At 46.8% G+C, this 12,999-nt stretch overlaps 1 protein-coding gene across 7 annotated transcripts in view; it reads left to right on the top strand.

The window, feature by feature from the left end:
- Window positions 1-12,999, top strand: part of raraa (retinoic acid receptor, alpha a) — a 141,966-nt gene that overhangs the window by 92,122 nt on the left and 36,845 nt on the right. Inside the window, exon 1 of one of the 7 annotated variants that reach the window (XM_056365303.1) lies at window positions 9,095-10,899. The exons of the other annotated variants lie outside the window; for them this stretch is intronic. Coding sequence (XP_056221278.1) covers window positions 10,722-10,899 — 178 coding nt within the window. The 5' untranslated portion in view covers window positions 9,095-10,721. Of the gene's footprint in view, window positions 1-9,094; window positions 10,900-12,999 lie in introns of those variants that run through there. 7 annotated transcript variants of the gene reach the window in all.

Genomic DNA, 12,999 nt, shown 5'->3' with positions numbered 1-12,999 from the left:
CATGTTTGCCATTTTGCAACATAGAGAAGTTACAGTAAAATGAGGGAAGTGTAGAAACCTTTAGTCATCACTGTTCATGCTCATGTGTTTTCTAACATCACTTACTGTAAATTGCCCCTGGTCGGTCACTACTGTTGTGTCAAAGTCGCTGCAGTTACAAGGACTTGTTGCAAAATCTATTTCAAAATGCTTTGACCAATACTGATCAGATGTGTCCACGCCCTTTTACTGATAAGCCGAGCAGTAATACAGGCATGTAGTTGGGGATGGGGGTGGGGTGGGGCGGGGCGGGGTGGGGGGGACTGCCTCCAGCAGCAGATTCTTTTGTCAGATCTATTAAACTCCTGTAACTTCTTCTACTCATCCAACTATTAAAATACTTTTAATGGCTGTAATGTTGGAACAGCAACCTCTGGCATCCCCTGAGAATCACATCTGCCCTTCAGATAACCAGATGGCTGCTGCAGCAGTAGTCAGTTATGGGACCACACATCCATTACTTATAGACACACATGAACATGTCAGGCAAAGATCGCAGCGTTAAACTGTTACAAGACTATCTGTTGCCCTTCTTATGACCTTGAAACATTAATTTTATTTTATTTTTTGCTAATGCTGAAGTCGTCTCCTCCTATATAGGTTTACTCTGTGTATAATTGTGTTATCTTCCATTTGTGTAACTGTCTTACTCTATGTAATAAGAAGAGTTTTGAGTGTGACCCTTATCTGTAATAACAGCTGTATTTGTGGGGCTAATGTTGCGAACCACTATTATTGTGCGGAGGGAAAGTGGGAGGAGGAGAGTGATGAATGATACGTCCAGAGAGAGAGAGAGAGGAGACAGAAAGCGATGGGCTGTTGGCCAACGAGGTTAGAGGTTTTACTGTGGGTGTCTGCTTGGTTGCATGGAGACTACCTCAGATATACACACAGACCTGAGAGCACGCACACTTCTGGTCAAACACAGTCTAGACAGCCTGACGCTTAGCTGTGTGCTAACTGAAATATGCATCATCCCTTGTTTATCCAATGCAAACACAACAATGTTTGAAGACACATTTGCAAAACCTTGTAAAGCGACTTTTTAGATTATTATTAAGGCATTTTGTCGTTTAGTGGCAGTAAAATGTGGGGGGGGGGGGGGGGGGGGGTCACATGCACGAAATGGAAATGGAAAATCTAAATGTGGACATCGATGGGTGTTGATGCTACAGCGTGACAGCGTCTCTGCAGGTTGAGGGAAATGTGCAGTACTGGCTGTTCACATTATCAGAGTGAAATGGTGAAAGACCGGAGAGGATGGCGAACTGAATAATGACGGGTTCTGGAGGATGATTTTGTTAACTCCTGATAAGCTCTGACATGCCAGGCTTCCCAGCAGCCCCTGGCACTCCTGTTCTCACCTCCACACATGAGCAAGCGCATCTGTGAACTCCCCCTGCACCTTTTTACACATTTTACTGTAGCACCTTTTTTTCCGATTAAACATGCAAACGCTGATACACAGGGATCCATGCCAAAAAACACCCCAAGACACACACACACACACACACACACACAAAAACACACACACACAAAAACACATACAAGCCCACACACAAACAGATGCACATATGCACACAGAACTGCACTTTCTTACATCATCACTGAAGCTTAGCCTTCACTTTTCAGCAAGGATTGTTGGCAACAAGGAAGGAAAGACAGGAGAGGCTCCAGAGAGAGAGAGAGAGAGAGAGAAAGAATAAAAACGGGAGGGAAAGAAAGGCAGGCATGGTGGATCTCTCCATCATGCTGTCAGGAAGGTGCAGCTGTAGCATTAGCAAGGAATAAAGAGTGTTTTTAAAAGGTGCTGCGAGGTGCAGCAAAGATGAGTCGGATAAATGACTTCTCTTTTTCATTCAAAGAGCCCCAGAAAGCCCACGGGGTCACTGTGTGTGTGTGTGTGTGTGTGTGTGTGTGTGTGTGTGTGTGTGTGTGTGTGTGTGTGTGTGTGTGTGTGTGTGTGTGTGTGTGTGTGTGTGTGTGTGTGTGTGTGTGTGTGTGTGGAAACTGCAGGAGAAAGAAAGAGTGTGTGTACAAGTATGAGGGGAAGAAAGTGTGACACTGTGAGTTTGAGCTTGAGAATTCATGCAAAACCCAGACTTCTGCCATGGCCGGCTGACGTTTTTGTTACTCCTGACATTATAACATATTATGTTTTTTTTTTTTTTTTCTGGCTCTTGCCCCTTTCCTTTCATTACTGACTGGGAAAAGTAATGTAGTTTGGGGGGGGCATGTTAGGTCGAACAATGGCTCAAAAATATTGAATAAGGAGTGAAAGGGAGCCAGGGTTTGAATGACAATAGGCCAGAGCTGGGGGTGAGGACTGATGATGTGAGGGGGTGGCGAGTCCAGATTGATGATAGATCTACACTGGTTAAATATTATCAGGCTTCTTTGTCTTATCAGCGAATAGTAAGATGCAGCCAGCTAATGATCTGCCCTTCTGAGCCTTTCACTTTTTGTATTATCCTATTTACTTCCTATTGAGACGCTCCTCTCTCGGCGGGTTCACAACACAGATGGTTTGGGTAGCCATAGCGACTGCCGAGTTTTATTTATATCAGTCCAAAGCTTTTATGTGTTTTTTTTTTTAACTCTTGGAAGTTTTGTCACGGATGGAGCGCTGAAGTGCAAAGGTGGATAATTTAAAGTATTTTTTTATTTGAGTTCACTGACAAATCTAGGTCAAACAAAAACTTTTTCCTTATAAAAATGAAAGAGTTTAAAGGTACCTATGTCCTAACCTCGTCACTGTTTTTGTGAAATGTTTCAGTCAGTATTAGTCATGTCATTGCATTTGCAAGGACATGCGTAAGCATTGTTAAGCAACAAAGACACAGATGTATATTTTGGCATAATGATAAACCATGTGGTGTCGGTCATGTTTTCAGTACTTCCCTATTTTCCACTGTGTTTGTTTTTGCATTACTGCCTAAATATCAAGGGCAGGACAAGCCAGGGCCTGAGGGCAAAAAGTTTGACATTGATATCAGTTTTCACAGCACTTCTCTGCGTTTGTTGGCCGAGCCCGACAAAGGACGAAGCTCTTTCCTGCTGCCTGTGGCTAAGCTGAGTAAACCGTTTGACTGTAGAAACAACCACAGCGCAGGGAAAATCTGTGCTCTGATAGGGCATTTTTCACTGTCAGGGTTGTCCTCGGCGTTCAGATGAAGCTGACCCATACGCACCTCTGGGACTTGTGGGTAAAAAGGGCTGTCTCTCATCCAATTAACTCCTCTCTTTCATACACATAAATATACACACACACACATACTAGGGCTGGGGTGGGGGTGTGTGGTGGACAGTTACAGAGAGGGTGTGAGATTGCGCAGAGAAGGGAGTAGCTGCTCCATCTACATTCCCTGCGCCCCATTCTTTTGAAATGCTGATGACGCCTCCTCCGTCACCCTCCTCGCTCTGCTCCCTTCTCTTTTAATGCGGCGGAGTCATCCATTCCATTAACCCTCCTCCTGCTCCTCTCCCCAGGTTAGAATGAGGCAGATCCCCCCCCCCCCCCCCCCAACACCACCGTATAAAAGGCAGGGCAACAGGGGCCACAGTGATGACGATGGCAGGAGCATTTGTCATGCTCTGAGCCGCGGCAGTCTGTTGCTCTCCCGAGGGCTTTTGTTGTCCCCAGCTCCCAACTTGCAGGCTAAGCAGGGGATTTCACATGTTTCATTAACATCTGAACCTGCTCGGCACTTTGGAACATTTCACATCGCTCGGCGGGAACGTGCACAAACACAGACAGACGCGCATTTTGAAAGATAAAAAGTGGGATGTAACAAGCACATGTGCCCAGGAGAGAGCAGTCAGTTTTATGAAAGAGCAATGGCAAGATTAGAGCTGTATCACACACACACACACACATACACACACACACACACACACACACACATACACGCACACACAGCCATTTCAATGAGTGTTGACTGCACATTCAGCCCGCAGTTATCCAACCTCTGCTTGCTCCGTGGCACACATTCGGTCTTTGTACTAAGCACAACAATCAGCGTGCCCTGCCCGGCGCCGGTGTTAGGGGCACCACTCAAGTGGAGGTCACTGGCGGAGGCGTTATAATGCTTTGGGCTGGGCACAACAAGACTGAGGGCAATCCACTTAAAGCGAACCACCAACCACCCCCCCCCCCCCCCCCCCCCACACACACACACACACACACACACCTCCTCTCATATCCCTTCCAGGCCACCCTGAGCATCACACTTCTGAATGGAAAACGGGAAATCGGCCCTCTGCAGCACTTAAAAAAAAACTGGACGAAGAAAGCAGCGAGAGGGAGGGCGGGAGGGGAAAGTGGTGGGGGTGGTGGGGGCTCATGCAAGAGATACAGAGCCGCTTTTTTAAACAGTGCCTCGACACAGAGACAGTAGTGCCTAAGATCTCTGTCAGAGGGAGATGAAACGGCTCGAATCAGGCAACACGGGCAAAAATCAAAGCTTGAAAGTCTGTTTTGATGAGAAGATGGCTTTTTTTTTCGATTTTCCCCTCTCCCTCATTTTTTTTTTTTTGTTACTCCATCTGTAGTTTTTGTGAACTCTGACTTAAGGCCACGCGGGCAAGGCTGCGGTCAAGAACATGGATGCAGGAAATGGAGAAATGAATGGTATCATACATAGATAAACAGAGTGTAGTAATTGCATCAGTGATGCCAATTTCTATGTGAGTTTTGGCAGAGCAGATTTGTGGACCGAGCTCCTTGTTCTGCCAGCCTCCACCATCCTTCTCCTGCTCTCCCCTCCTCTGCTCCGTGCTTTTCCCTCTCTCTCTCTCTCTCTCTCTCTCTCTCTCTCTCTCTCTCTCTCTCTCTCTGTACTCTCCTGCAGGAGGTGATCATCTCCTTCCTCAGCCCCTACCATACTATACTCTATGTTCATTCTCTGTCCCTCTTGTCTTTCTTAATAGAATTAGTGGCATGTCCATCTGTATGTACTAAACATCGCCCTGTTCCTGACAGCTAATGGGGGCCATTCTCAGCCCGGGATGACTGATACACGGATGTCCTTCCTCCAGGGTAACATCCATAGCAATTTTCCCTTGATTTGCTGAGTGATGGACTCAATGCAAAGGAACATAGACCTAATGATCATTGCGGAGATGGCCTCTCTAACTCAAGGCCGTAGAGTGTGGACGATTACAAGCTATACAATAAGCCACGTCCCCCCCCCCCCCCCCCCCCTCTGCTGAGGTATTTCCAGAATGCCGCCGGCCATGATGGATTTATGAGTGGGCCATACTTTGGTAAACACCGATGGTAGGCAGCTTTGTCCTCCCCCCTGTGATATAGTGAAGGTCCCCATAAAAAATGGGAAAACCAGGTTACGGCCACCATAGAGCTGGGCTAAACAATAAAAGGCTTTATGGGCAGATATAGGCCTGTACCATAAATGCTGGAATCTGCCGTCGGAGGGACATTAAAGGGATAATGACAGGGGGGGTAGCTTTCACAAAGATCCCTGCAGCCACTAAGAGGGTCTTTTTTTTATTTTTAGAAAAGACACACACACACACAAACTGAGGATAGCACAGCACCGATGTAGAGATCTATAGAACAGTTTAACTTTGGGGTCAGGCTGTGTGTGTGTGTGTGTGTGTGTGTGTGTGTGTGTGTGTGTGTGTGTGTGTGTGTGTGTGTGTGTGTGTGTGTGTGTGTGTGTGTGTGTGTGTGTGTGTGTATCCAGTAGATTGACAGGAAGAAGCTGGAAGTGGTGCAGTGTTCATCGATAACTGCAGCTTGTTCTCACATCGAAGGGTCGGGCCCTCATTACACATTGGCTCGCTGTCGGGGAGCACAGCTGTTGGGTTTGGCTGGTGCTGCCTGTACAGGCTGCACAAACCCAGCTGTGCAAACAAACACGCACATACACACACACACTCACACACACACACACACACACACACACACACACATAGAAACTATAATGGCAGAACTGGGAACGGAGTGGCAACAGACAGGTTGGTAGAGCTTCAGGTGGACGCACCTAGGCTCGCACAACAGAAACACACTCGGGGAAGATGTGATCGTGGTTAGAGAGTGACATGAGGAAGTTGGCTGCTGGGACCGTGACGCCGGTAGGAGTGGGGGTGGGGGGCGGATTATGGTGCTGATCATCACAGTCATGGGATAATGCTGCTAACATGCAGACAGCATGTTTTGCCCCACAGCGTGACAGAGACCTGGACAGATGCAATCACTATCTTATCGTCCCTTGCTGCCTCTCAAATTAGGGCACATTTCAACTCCTTAAAGTACTTCCCCTCTGAATTTATCTCCTCTGTCTTTCCCTGCTGTGCTGCTTTATTAGGTCGCTGGGAAGATTTAAGAAAGATAGAAAGCTTTGCCGAGGTTTCCAGCTTCTTTATCGTCTGGGCATTAGCCATCTGCTGGCACATGTGCAGGAGAGCTTGGGGGGAGGTGTAGCTTGAGCGCCTGTGTTTGTGTAGTAGTCGCTAAGGCAGACAGGAACTCTAAAATTAGGCCCGGGCCATTCTAACTCGAACATGTCTGGCCTTATCTTGTCAGGAGATGGCTATTATCCGTGCCAAGTGTTGTCTGAGCGATACGGCAGGTCTGATCTGTTTTTTCCTTTGCCCTTTAGCCTGTTTAGTGTCTCCAGGCCAACCAGAGCCCAGTCAACTTTTCCACGACTTTTGGACAGTTTGATTTCAGTCTGTTTTGATTTGACCGTCCACTCCAATAATCAACACACTGTGCAGGAAATGTTCATAGCCATGAAGGGGGGGGGGGGGGGATCTCCAGAGTGCAGGAACACAAGAGTCAAGGGACAGCTGATTGCAGATGTTGGTGGATCGTCTCCAGAATCTGCTTAGCATTCAACAAGAATTCTCTCTCATTAGCTAAACCAAGATCTGCTTCGACACTGTTGACTCCAGCTTGTGCGTTTACAGAGAAGGCACTCTTCCTCCTCTTTTTATCACGTACAATAATCCCAATGACATAACGACCTATTGTTTGTTCTAACCTGTCGGCTCATCTCCTTGGGGGGGAGGAATGGCAGGGGAAGCACCTTTTACTGCTTCCTAACACCCCTGATTGGGCTAAGAAAGAAGGAGAGTGGGGCAGTAAAAATAGTTTGACACCCTCAAGGTCCAGCCAGCAATCTCCTCGCTGCCCTTGCCCATAAAACTCTTTGAATTCCCTCCTAAAATCCTTCTCCCCTCTCTCCCCGGCTCTCCCGCTCTCCCTCCCCCATCTCTCAGCTGGACTCTTAAGTTCTAGCTTTCCTCCAAATCAAGGACTGACCAAGGTTTACCGCTTGTGGTATCCCTCTATTATTTGCACTTGCATAACCATCTATTCCTGCGAGGCCTCTGTGTCTGAATGGTGCTTTAATCAGACCCCTCCGTCGGTTTGCCTGGACCTCATGCAGCAACACTTTGAAGCTCATGCCACGGAACTGAGCCTTCCCTCTCGGTGACAAGTTAAGGGATCAAGCACACAATCTCATTCTTTCTAGCTTTGCTTTGCGCCAGAGTACTTTTCCATGTCCTCAGGACTGCGGTGCTTATTGATACTGGAACAGGAACAGCCACCTGGACTGCTGTGTTAACGTGGGCTGAACCTCTCGTGACTCTCAGTCTACTTAGTCTTTACACAGTCATGAAGACACAATAGAGACCACTGATCACTTTCACTTCCCCCATATTCATGGCACCAGTTGTCAAGTGTGTGTCTTAGCACTTCATATTCACATTATGTGTGTGCACGTACAGACTGGCCTCCACCTGGCACTAAACCAGTGCTCATTTTTCTATTGGTGTAATGTAGTACACCCAATTCCCAAACTGTCAGCCCCAAGGAGCCCTCTGTTCCTCTTTCTCTTCCCTCCTGTGAAAATAAAAAATACCACATTTATTTAATCTTAGGTGCCTTGATATATTCAGTTTTATTAAGCAAGACAAAGTGACTTCTTTGTTTAAGAAATAAATGTGAGAAAGCTGTGGCAAAAGGACGTTTTCAGGCCTAATCTCGTATCCCCCCCCTCCCCTGTAATAAGCAATGATCAACAATCCGTTATCTCCTTGCTTGTTTTATGCAATCGCAGGGTATTACCCGAGGATGAATGCCGTCCCCTTGGAGAAGAAAACAGAGCCTGGAAAATTAGCATTTTCTGACAGCCATTACTCACAGGGCTAATCCTGTCAAGGAATGTGTGGCTGTGCTATCAGCGCGGGCAAGGGGTCGCTGCGGCCCAGGCCTGCACACTGGGCTCTTATCAGGCAGGGTAAACACGCGGGGGTCTGCATTAAATAAGTGTCACAGTCAGTGGGGGCGGAGCAGGCCGAACCCCCCCCCCCTCCTGCCAGGCTCCATGCAGATAATCCCTCTCAAAAACTGTGTTAGTCAGACCCAGCTGTGGCCTGTGGCTCAGGTATAGGGACGGTGGGGGAGGAGAGGTATTGTTCAGGCAGTGGTATAGATTACAGCACAAGTCACACAGGTTTTTGGCCATGTCCACATTGATGCAGATGTATTTGAAAAGGCCAGATACCACACTGACAAACCACAACAATAGGAAACTGCTTAAGATTGCATGTCCACCAGACAATTGGATGGGACAGGTAATTCTGCTGTCATAGGCAAGTTGTCAGAATCTGCAGCTCAGAGACTGGCCTCTCCTCCTCCTGACCTTGTCTGGGACGTCCCAGTCATTATTAAACATGCTCGATATTGTCCTATGTGGTCTTCTATTTAAAGAACCACTCCAGATCACATCACAATCATAGGCCACTGCTTTCGAAAAAAAAGCTCCCCGACATGACTACGACATGAGACCGATGTTGTGTTTGTGAAAAGTTTGGACGTGTTTTGGGGACTGTGACATTGACGTTCGCATCGGCTCAAAGAGAAAAATAGTCAAACCTTTAAAGCTGTGCTGCGATAGCTTTGGCACGGACCCGGGGCTCCCGTGTCACACAGCTGCATGTTCCCTTAACAAGTTGCAACAATGCTGCAAGGAATGCTGCAGAGTAAAGGTGGAGTAACCTTTGATTAGGGAGGTGATGCAACTCTGAAGCAGAACAACTTCCTGGACTTTATTCCAGCTGCAGCTACACTGTGAGAAAAGTTAAGTGTCAGTTACCATGACTGGGTGACTTTGCTTTTGTTACTTTTTTGTATGCCGGGTGAACTGAGGCGCCTCTCTGGGCAGCACTCGAGGAAGTGTAATGGTGTTACACTGAGTGTACAAGGTGGGAAACCTTGAATAATGTGGGATGAGAGCGAGCCAGAGAGGCGAATCCGAGTCAGCCAGTGGGTCACCAGGAGGTGAGGCTGCCTACTTCCCTGGGTTCAGGAAAAGTTCAGCCGCATAGCATTAGGCAAATTAGGGAGACAGAGGCTGGGGGAGAAAAAATCGAGGGGTAGGGACTGATGAGAGCATGGGGGAGAGGGTCAAATTAGTTGGAAGGAGGAGCCCAAATAAAGAGTGAGAACATAGACGGGAACTTCCAGGAAAAAGAGTGAGAGATAGAGTCTGGCGCAGCACTCATTATGTCCATGAACTCCATGTAAAGATATGAAAGACTCATTACTGAGCTTATATAACTTAATCGTGTCCTCTAATTCGTTTCTATTTAAAGCCCCCGCACCTAAATTTGAGGGAGGGCGGTGGGCTCCCCCCTCCACAGTCCCATGCACGGCCCGTGTTTCGAGAGAGGGAGATCCATAGTGACGTCCCTGAAGGGGTTAAACGTAGGAGGAGCAACGCATGAAAGGAGATCGAGGGAAGGCAGAAAGGAAAAAAAAAAAGAAAAAAGAGCCTAGTGGAGGTGGAGCCAAAGTCCTCAGCTGCTGTGCCTTGTCACATTTCTGCAGAACATGATAGCCGCACGGTTTGGTGTGGGAATGATTTAGCCTTCTCTCTCTCCAAATACAAACAAGGCGGTGCTGCATGTTTCGTGCGAACCTGGATGTTAGAGAGCGGGCTCCGACCGAGGGAAGCCGCCGGTTGTTGTAGCAGCGCACGGAGGGAGACCGGTTCATTTACGGTGCTGACAGGAGTCCACCCACGGCGGGCACAAACAGGACAACCGACCGTAACCCGAAGGACGAACTGCAACTAGACGGGATTTCCTCTCTGATATTTGCACCTTCTGCCCATCGATAATTTTTTTCCCCCCCTGTGTTGTCGACACGGACTTTGGAGATTAGTGTTCTCTTTTCTGGGATTTTATCCGGCTTGTGTTCTCTTTGTGCCGTGGATACAGCCTCAAATGTTGCTCTCTGTTTGAGCAAGGCCGACAGGACCGATATATTCTGCTGAAGTTATCCGGGTCGTTTTCGATTTATTTTTTTGTGTGCCGTGTTCCTGCGTTGGACACCATGCAGACTGCTCTCTTGAATTATGTTTTCAAATTGAGCGCAGCCGATTAGGCTCCTTCACACACTGACTGACTCCTCGATTTGGTCTACGATCCATACAGCGCTATCAGAAGATGCCAAACGTTCAAATGTCCCCGCTGTGTTTGGATTTATCACTTTCCCCTCGATTTTAATGCAGTTTCCCCCCGTTTGGCCCCCTCAGTTTCTACCTCTGCTGGTGGCGAGCTGAAAACCACAAGGCTCGTGTGTTCCTGCGTTCACGACAAGTAGTTCGTTTTTTTGACAATAATCCCCTGCTATCGTCCTGCTTCGTATGATGTATGAGAGTGTGGACGTTGTGGGACTGAATCCCAGCCCGAACCCGTTTTTAATGATGGATTACTACAACCAGAGCAGAGGATGCTTGATCCCGGAGAAAGGACTGGTGCCCGGAGCGCCCCATCCCTACAGCACGTCCATCAGGAACCAGCACTGGAACGGCTCCAATCACTGTAGGTGCCTTTTCCTGCCTCCACAACTTCATTTCACTGAACGGTGTTAAAGTTAAAACCCCCATGGTCCGAGCCTGTGTGTGTGTGTATTCATAGCCTGAATGAATAGTGTGTTTTCCATTTTGTTATTTAGCCTATTTATTTTTAATCACGCGATAGGTGCGACTAAAATCGGCATTATAAGGCCTTTATTTCTGTCACCAGCCTGTTTTATTTCTATTATTTAAACCCCATAATATGTGCCAAACAGCGTTGCATGCTATCGCCATCACTGAGCTCAATAACTGCATAATATATACTTGACCCACTTTCCGTTCCATCTCTTCTGCCTCGCTGTGCGTCCAGGTTTGGGCATTTTGTTTCTCCCGGAGAAACCTCAGTGAGACTGCGGCGCTCTGATCCAGGCCACGTTATCCAAAGCCTTTGCGTTCCTGAAATATGCACTAAATACAAACAAGGTTTTGCAAGCCTTGCCAACGTTAATCAGATCAAACTTTCCTGCCAGTGTTATCCCTCGGTTCCTCTGGTAATCTGGATAGCTGCACCCACAGGCCACAGTTTCCTGAGCAGCACGGCCTGAACTGGACAGTCCTAGCTATATAACGTTATTAATGTTGTTTAATCAGGGTTTGAGCTAATTAAATGTATTTATAACCAGTGATTTAAATTTAGTAAAGCTGGGGAATGATGAGAACAGGGTGTGCTCTAATAATTAATTCTACAGCTTGATGTTTAAATCGTATATTTATTTTAATAGCTGAACATTTTCAGTTGTTTCACACACATTAAAATATGAAAAATAAATATTTAAACTCTAATAAATACACCCAGAAAATGTATTTGTTGGCTCATGTACCAAGGAGTGAGGATGACAGGCTTTCTGTCATGTCTAAAAATAGCATGCCAGTGTCTGGTAGTGGTTTTGAAATCTCAGCGAGACTTAGTTAAGTGATTTAGTTTGCACTTGATTTAGTTATATATATATATATATATATATATTTTATTTTATTTTTTTGGTGTATAGTTTTCCACCTTTGGCAGCCATGGGAGATTTCAGTTCAGCGACACTGTATCTGCTGCAATAAGAGAGAGTTTTATTGCAACAACAAAGTATCACAGAGGCCCTTCCCATTCTTTACCTCAAAGGAGCTGCACTGCACAAAGCTCGAACAGGCCTTTATAGAAGAGATAGCTCTGTTGTCTTTCACAGCTGAAGGAGCGTAAAAGGCAGGAATCTCCACAGGCTCTTAAGGGCCAATTTCCTCCTCGTCTCAAGACTATAGAAACACACGACAAAGGGAAATTTAAACAGGAATTTCTGATGTTTGGCGGCAACAACAAAAGCACTCAAATTGGTTTTGTTTGCACTGTAGTCTTTCTCTCTGTCTCTCTCCCTCTCTCCCTCTCTCTCTCTCTCTCTTCACTGCTTGTTTTTCCAAGTCGGATGAGATTAGAAATTCCTCCTGACTAAAAGAACAAGTCCGATACATTCTTTCGAAGCAGATATCCAGCGAGCTTGATAGTATTTCTCGAACCGGCCCACTAAACAGCTCTAGTGGCAACATTGATTCAAACCATGTGAGCTTGTCTGAGGGAGACTGGTGGGGGGTGGGGGGGGGGGGGGTGGGCCCAGGAAAAGACCTCTGATCCCTTACTCGACTCCACATTGTTTTGCTCAACGGAGGAGTTGAGGTGGTGGCATATCTGCTCTTTGCCTTACTGCTTCTGTGTAATAAAAAATTTAGTGCATAACCAGGGAGTGGTGGGGGGTGGTGGTGGTGGTGGGGTTGTAGAGTAGAGAGGCACAACATCCGTTAGTGTCATCATGTGGCTCGGAGGCTTATTGGATCATAGGGGTAGAAAACACAACAAACAAAACAGAGCAAGATTTCTTTTTTTCACCTCGTGTTCTTAAGCAAGAATCCAAACCAGCCAGGCTCAAAAAGCACGAGGCAATCCCAAAAACATCTGCTGGCTTTATCTGTTTCTGGCTTTTCCTTTTTAGAGTACTAACTTCACAGACAGTAGTCTCATGGTATGTTATCCTCTGCACGTGGGTTTAGAAACAGACTGCTGGTGGAGCTAAACATTTTTTTTTTT

This window comes from Seriola aureovittata, chromosome 21, assembly GCF_021018895.1.
Source record: "Seriola aureovittata isolate HTS-2021-v1 ecotype China chromosome 21, ASM2101889v1, whole genome shotgun sequence".
NCBI lineage: Eukaryota > Metazoa > Chordata > Actinopteri > Carangiformes > Carangidae > Seriola > Seriola aureovittata.
Note: the sequence above shows the minus strand (reverse complement) of the source record. Positions and strands in the feature narration are given on the sequence as shown.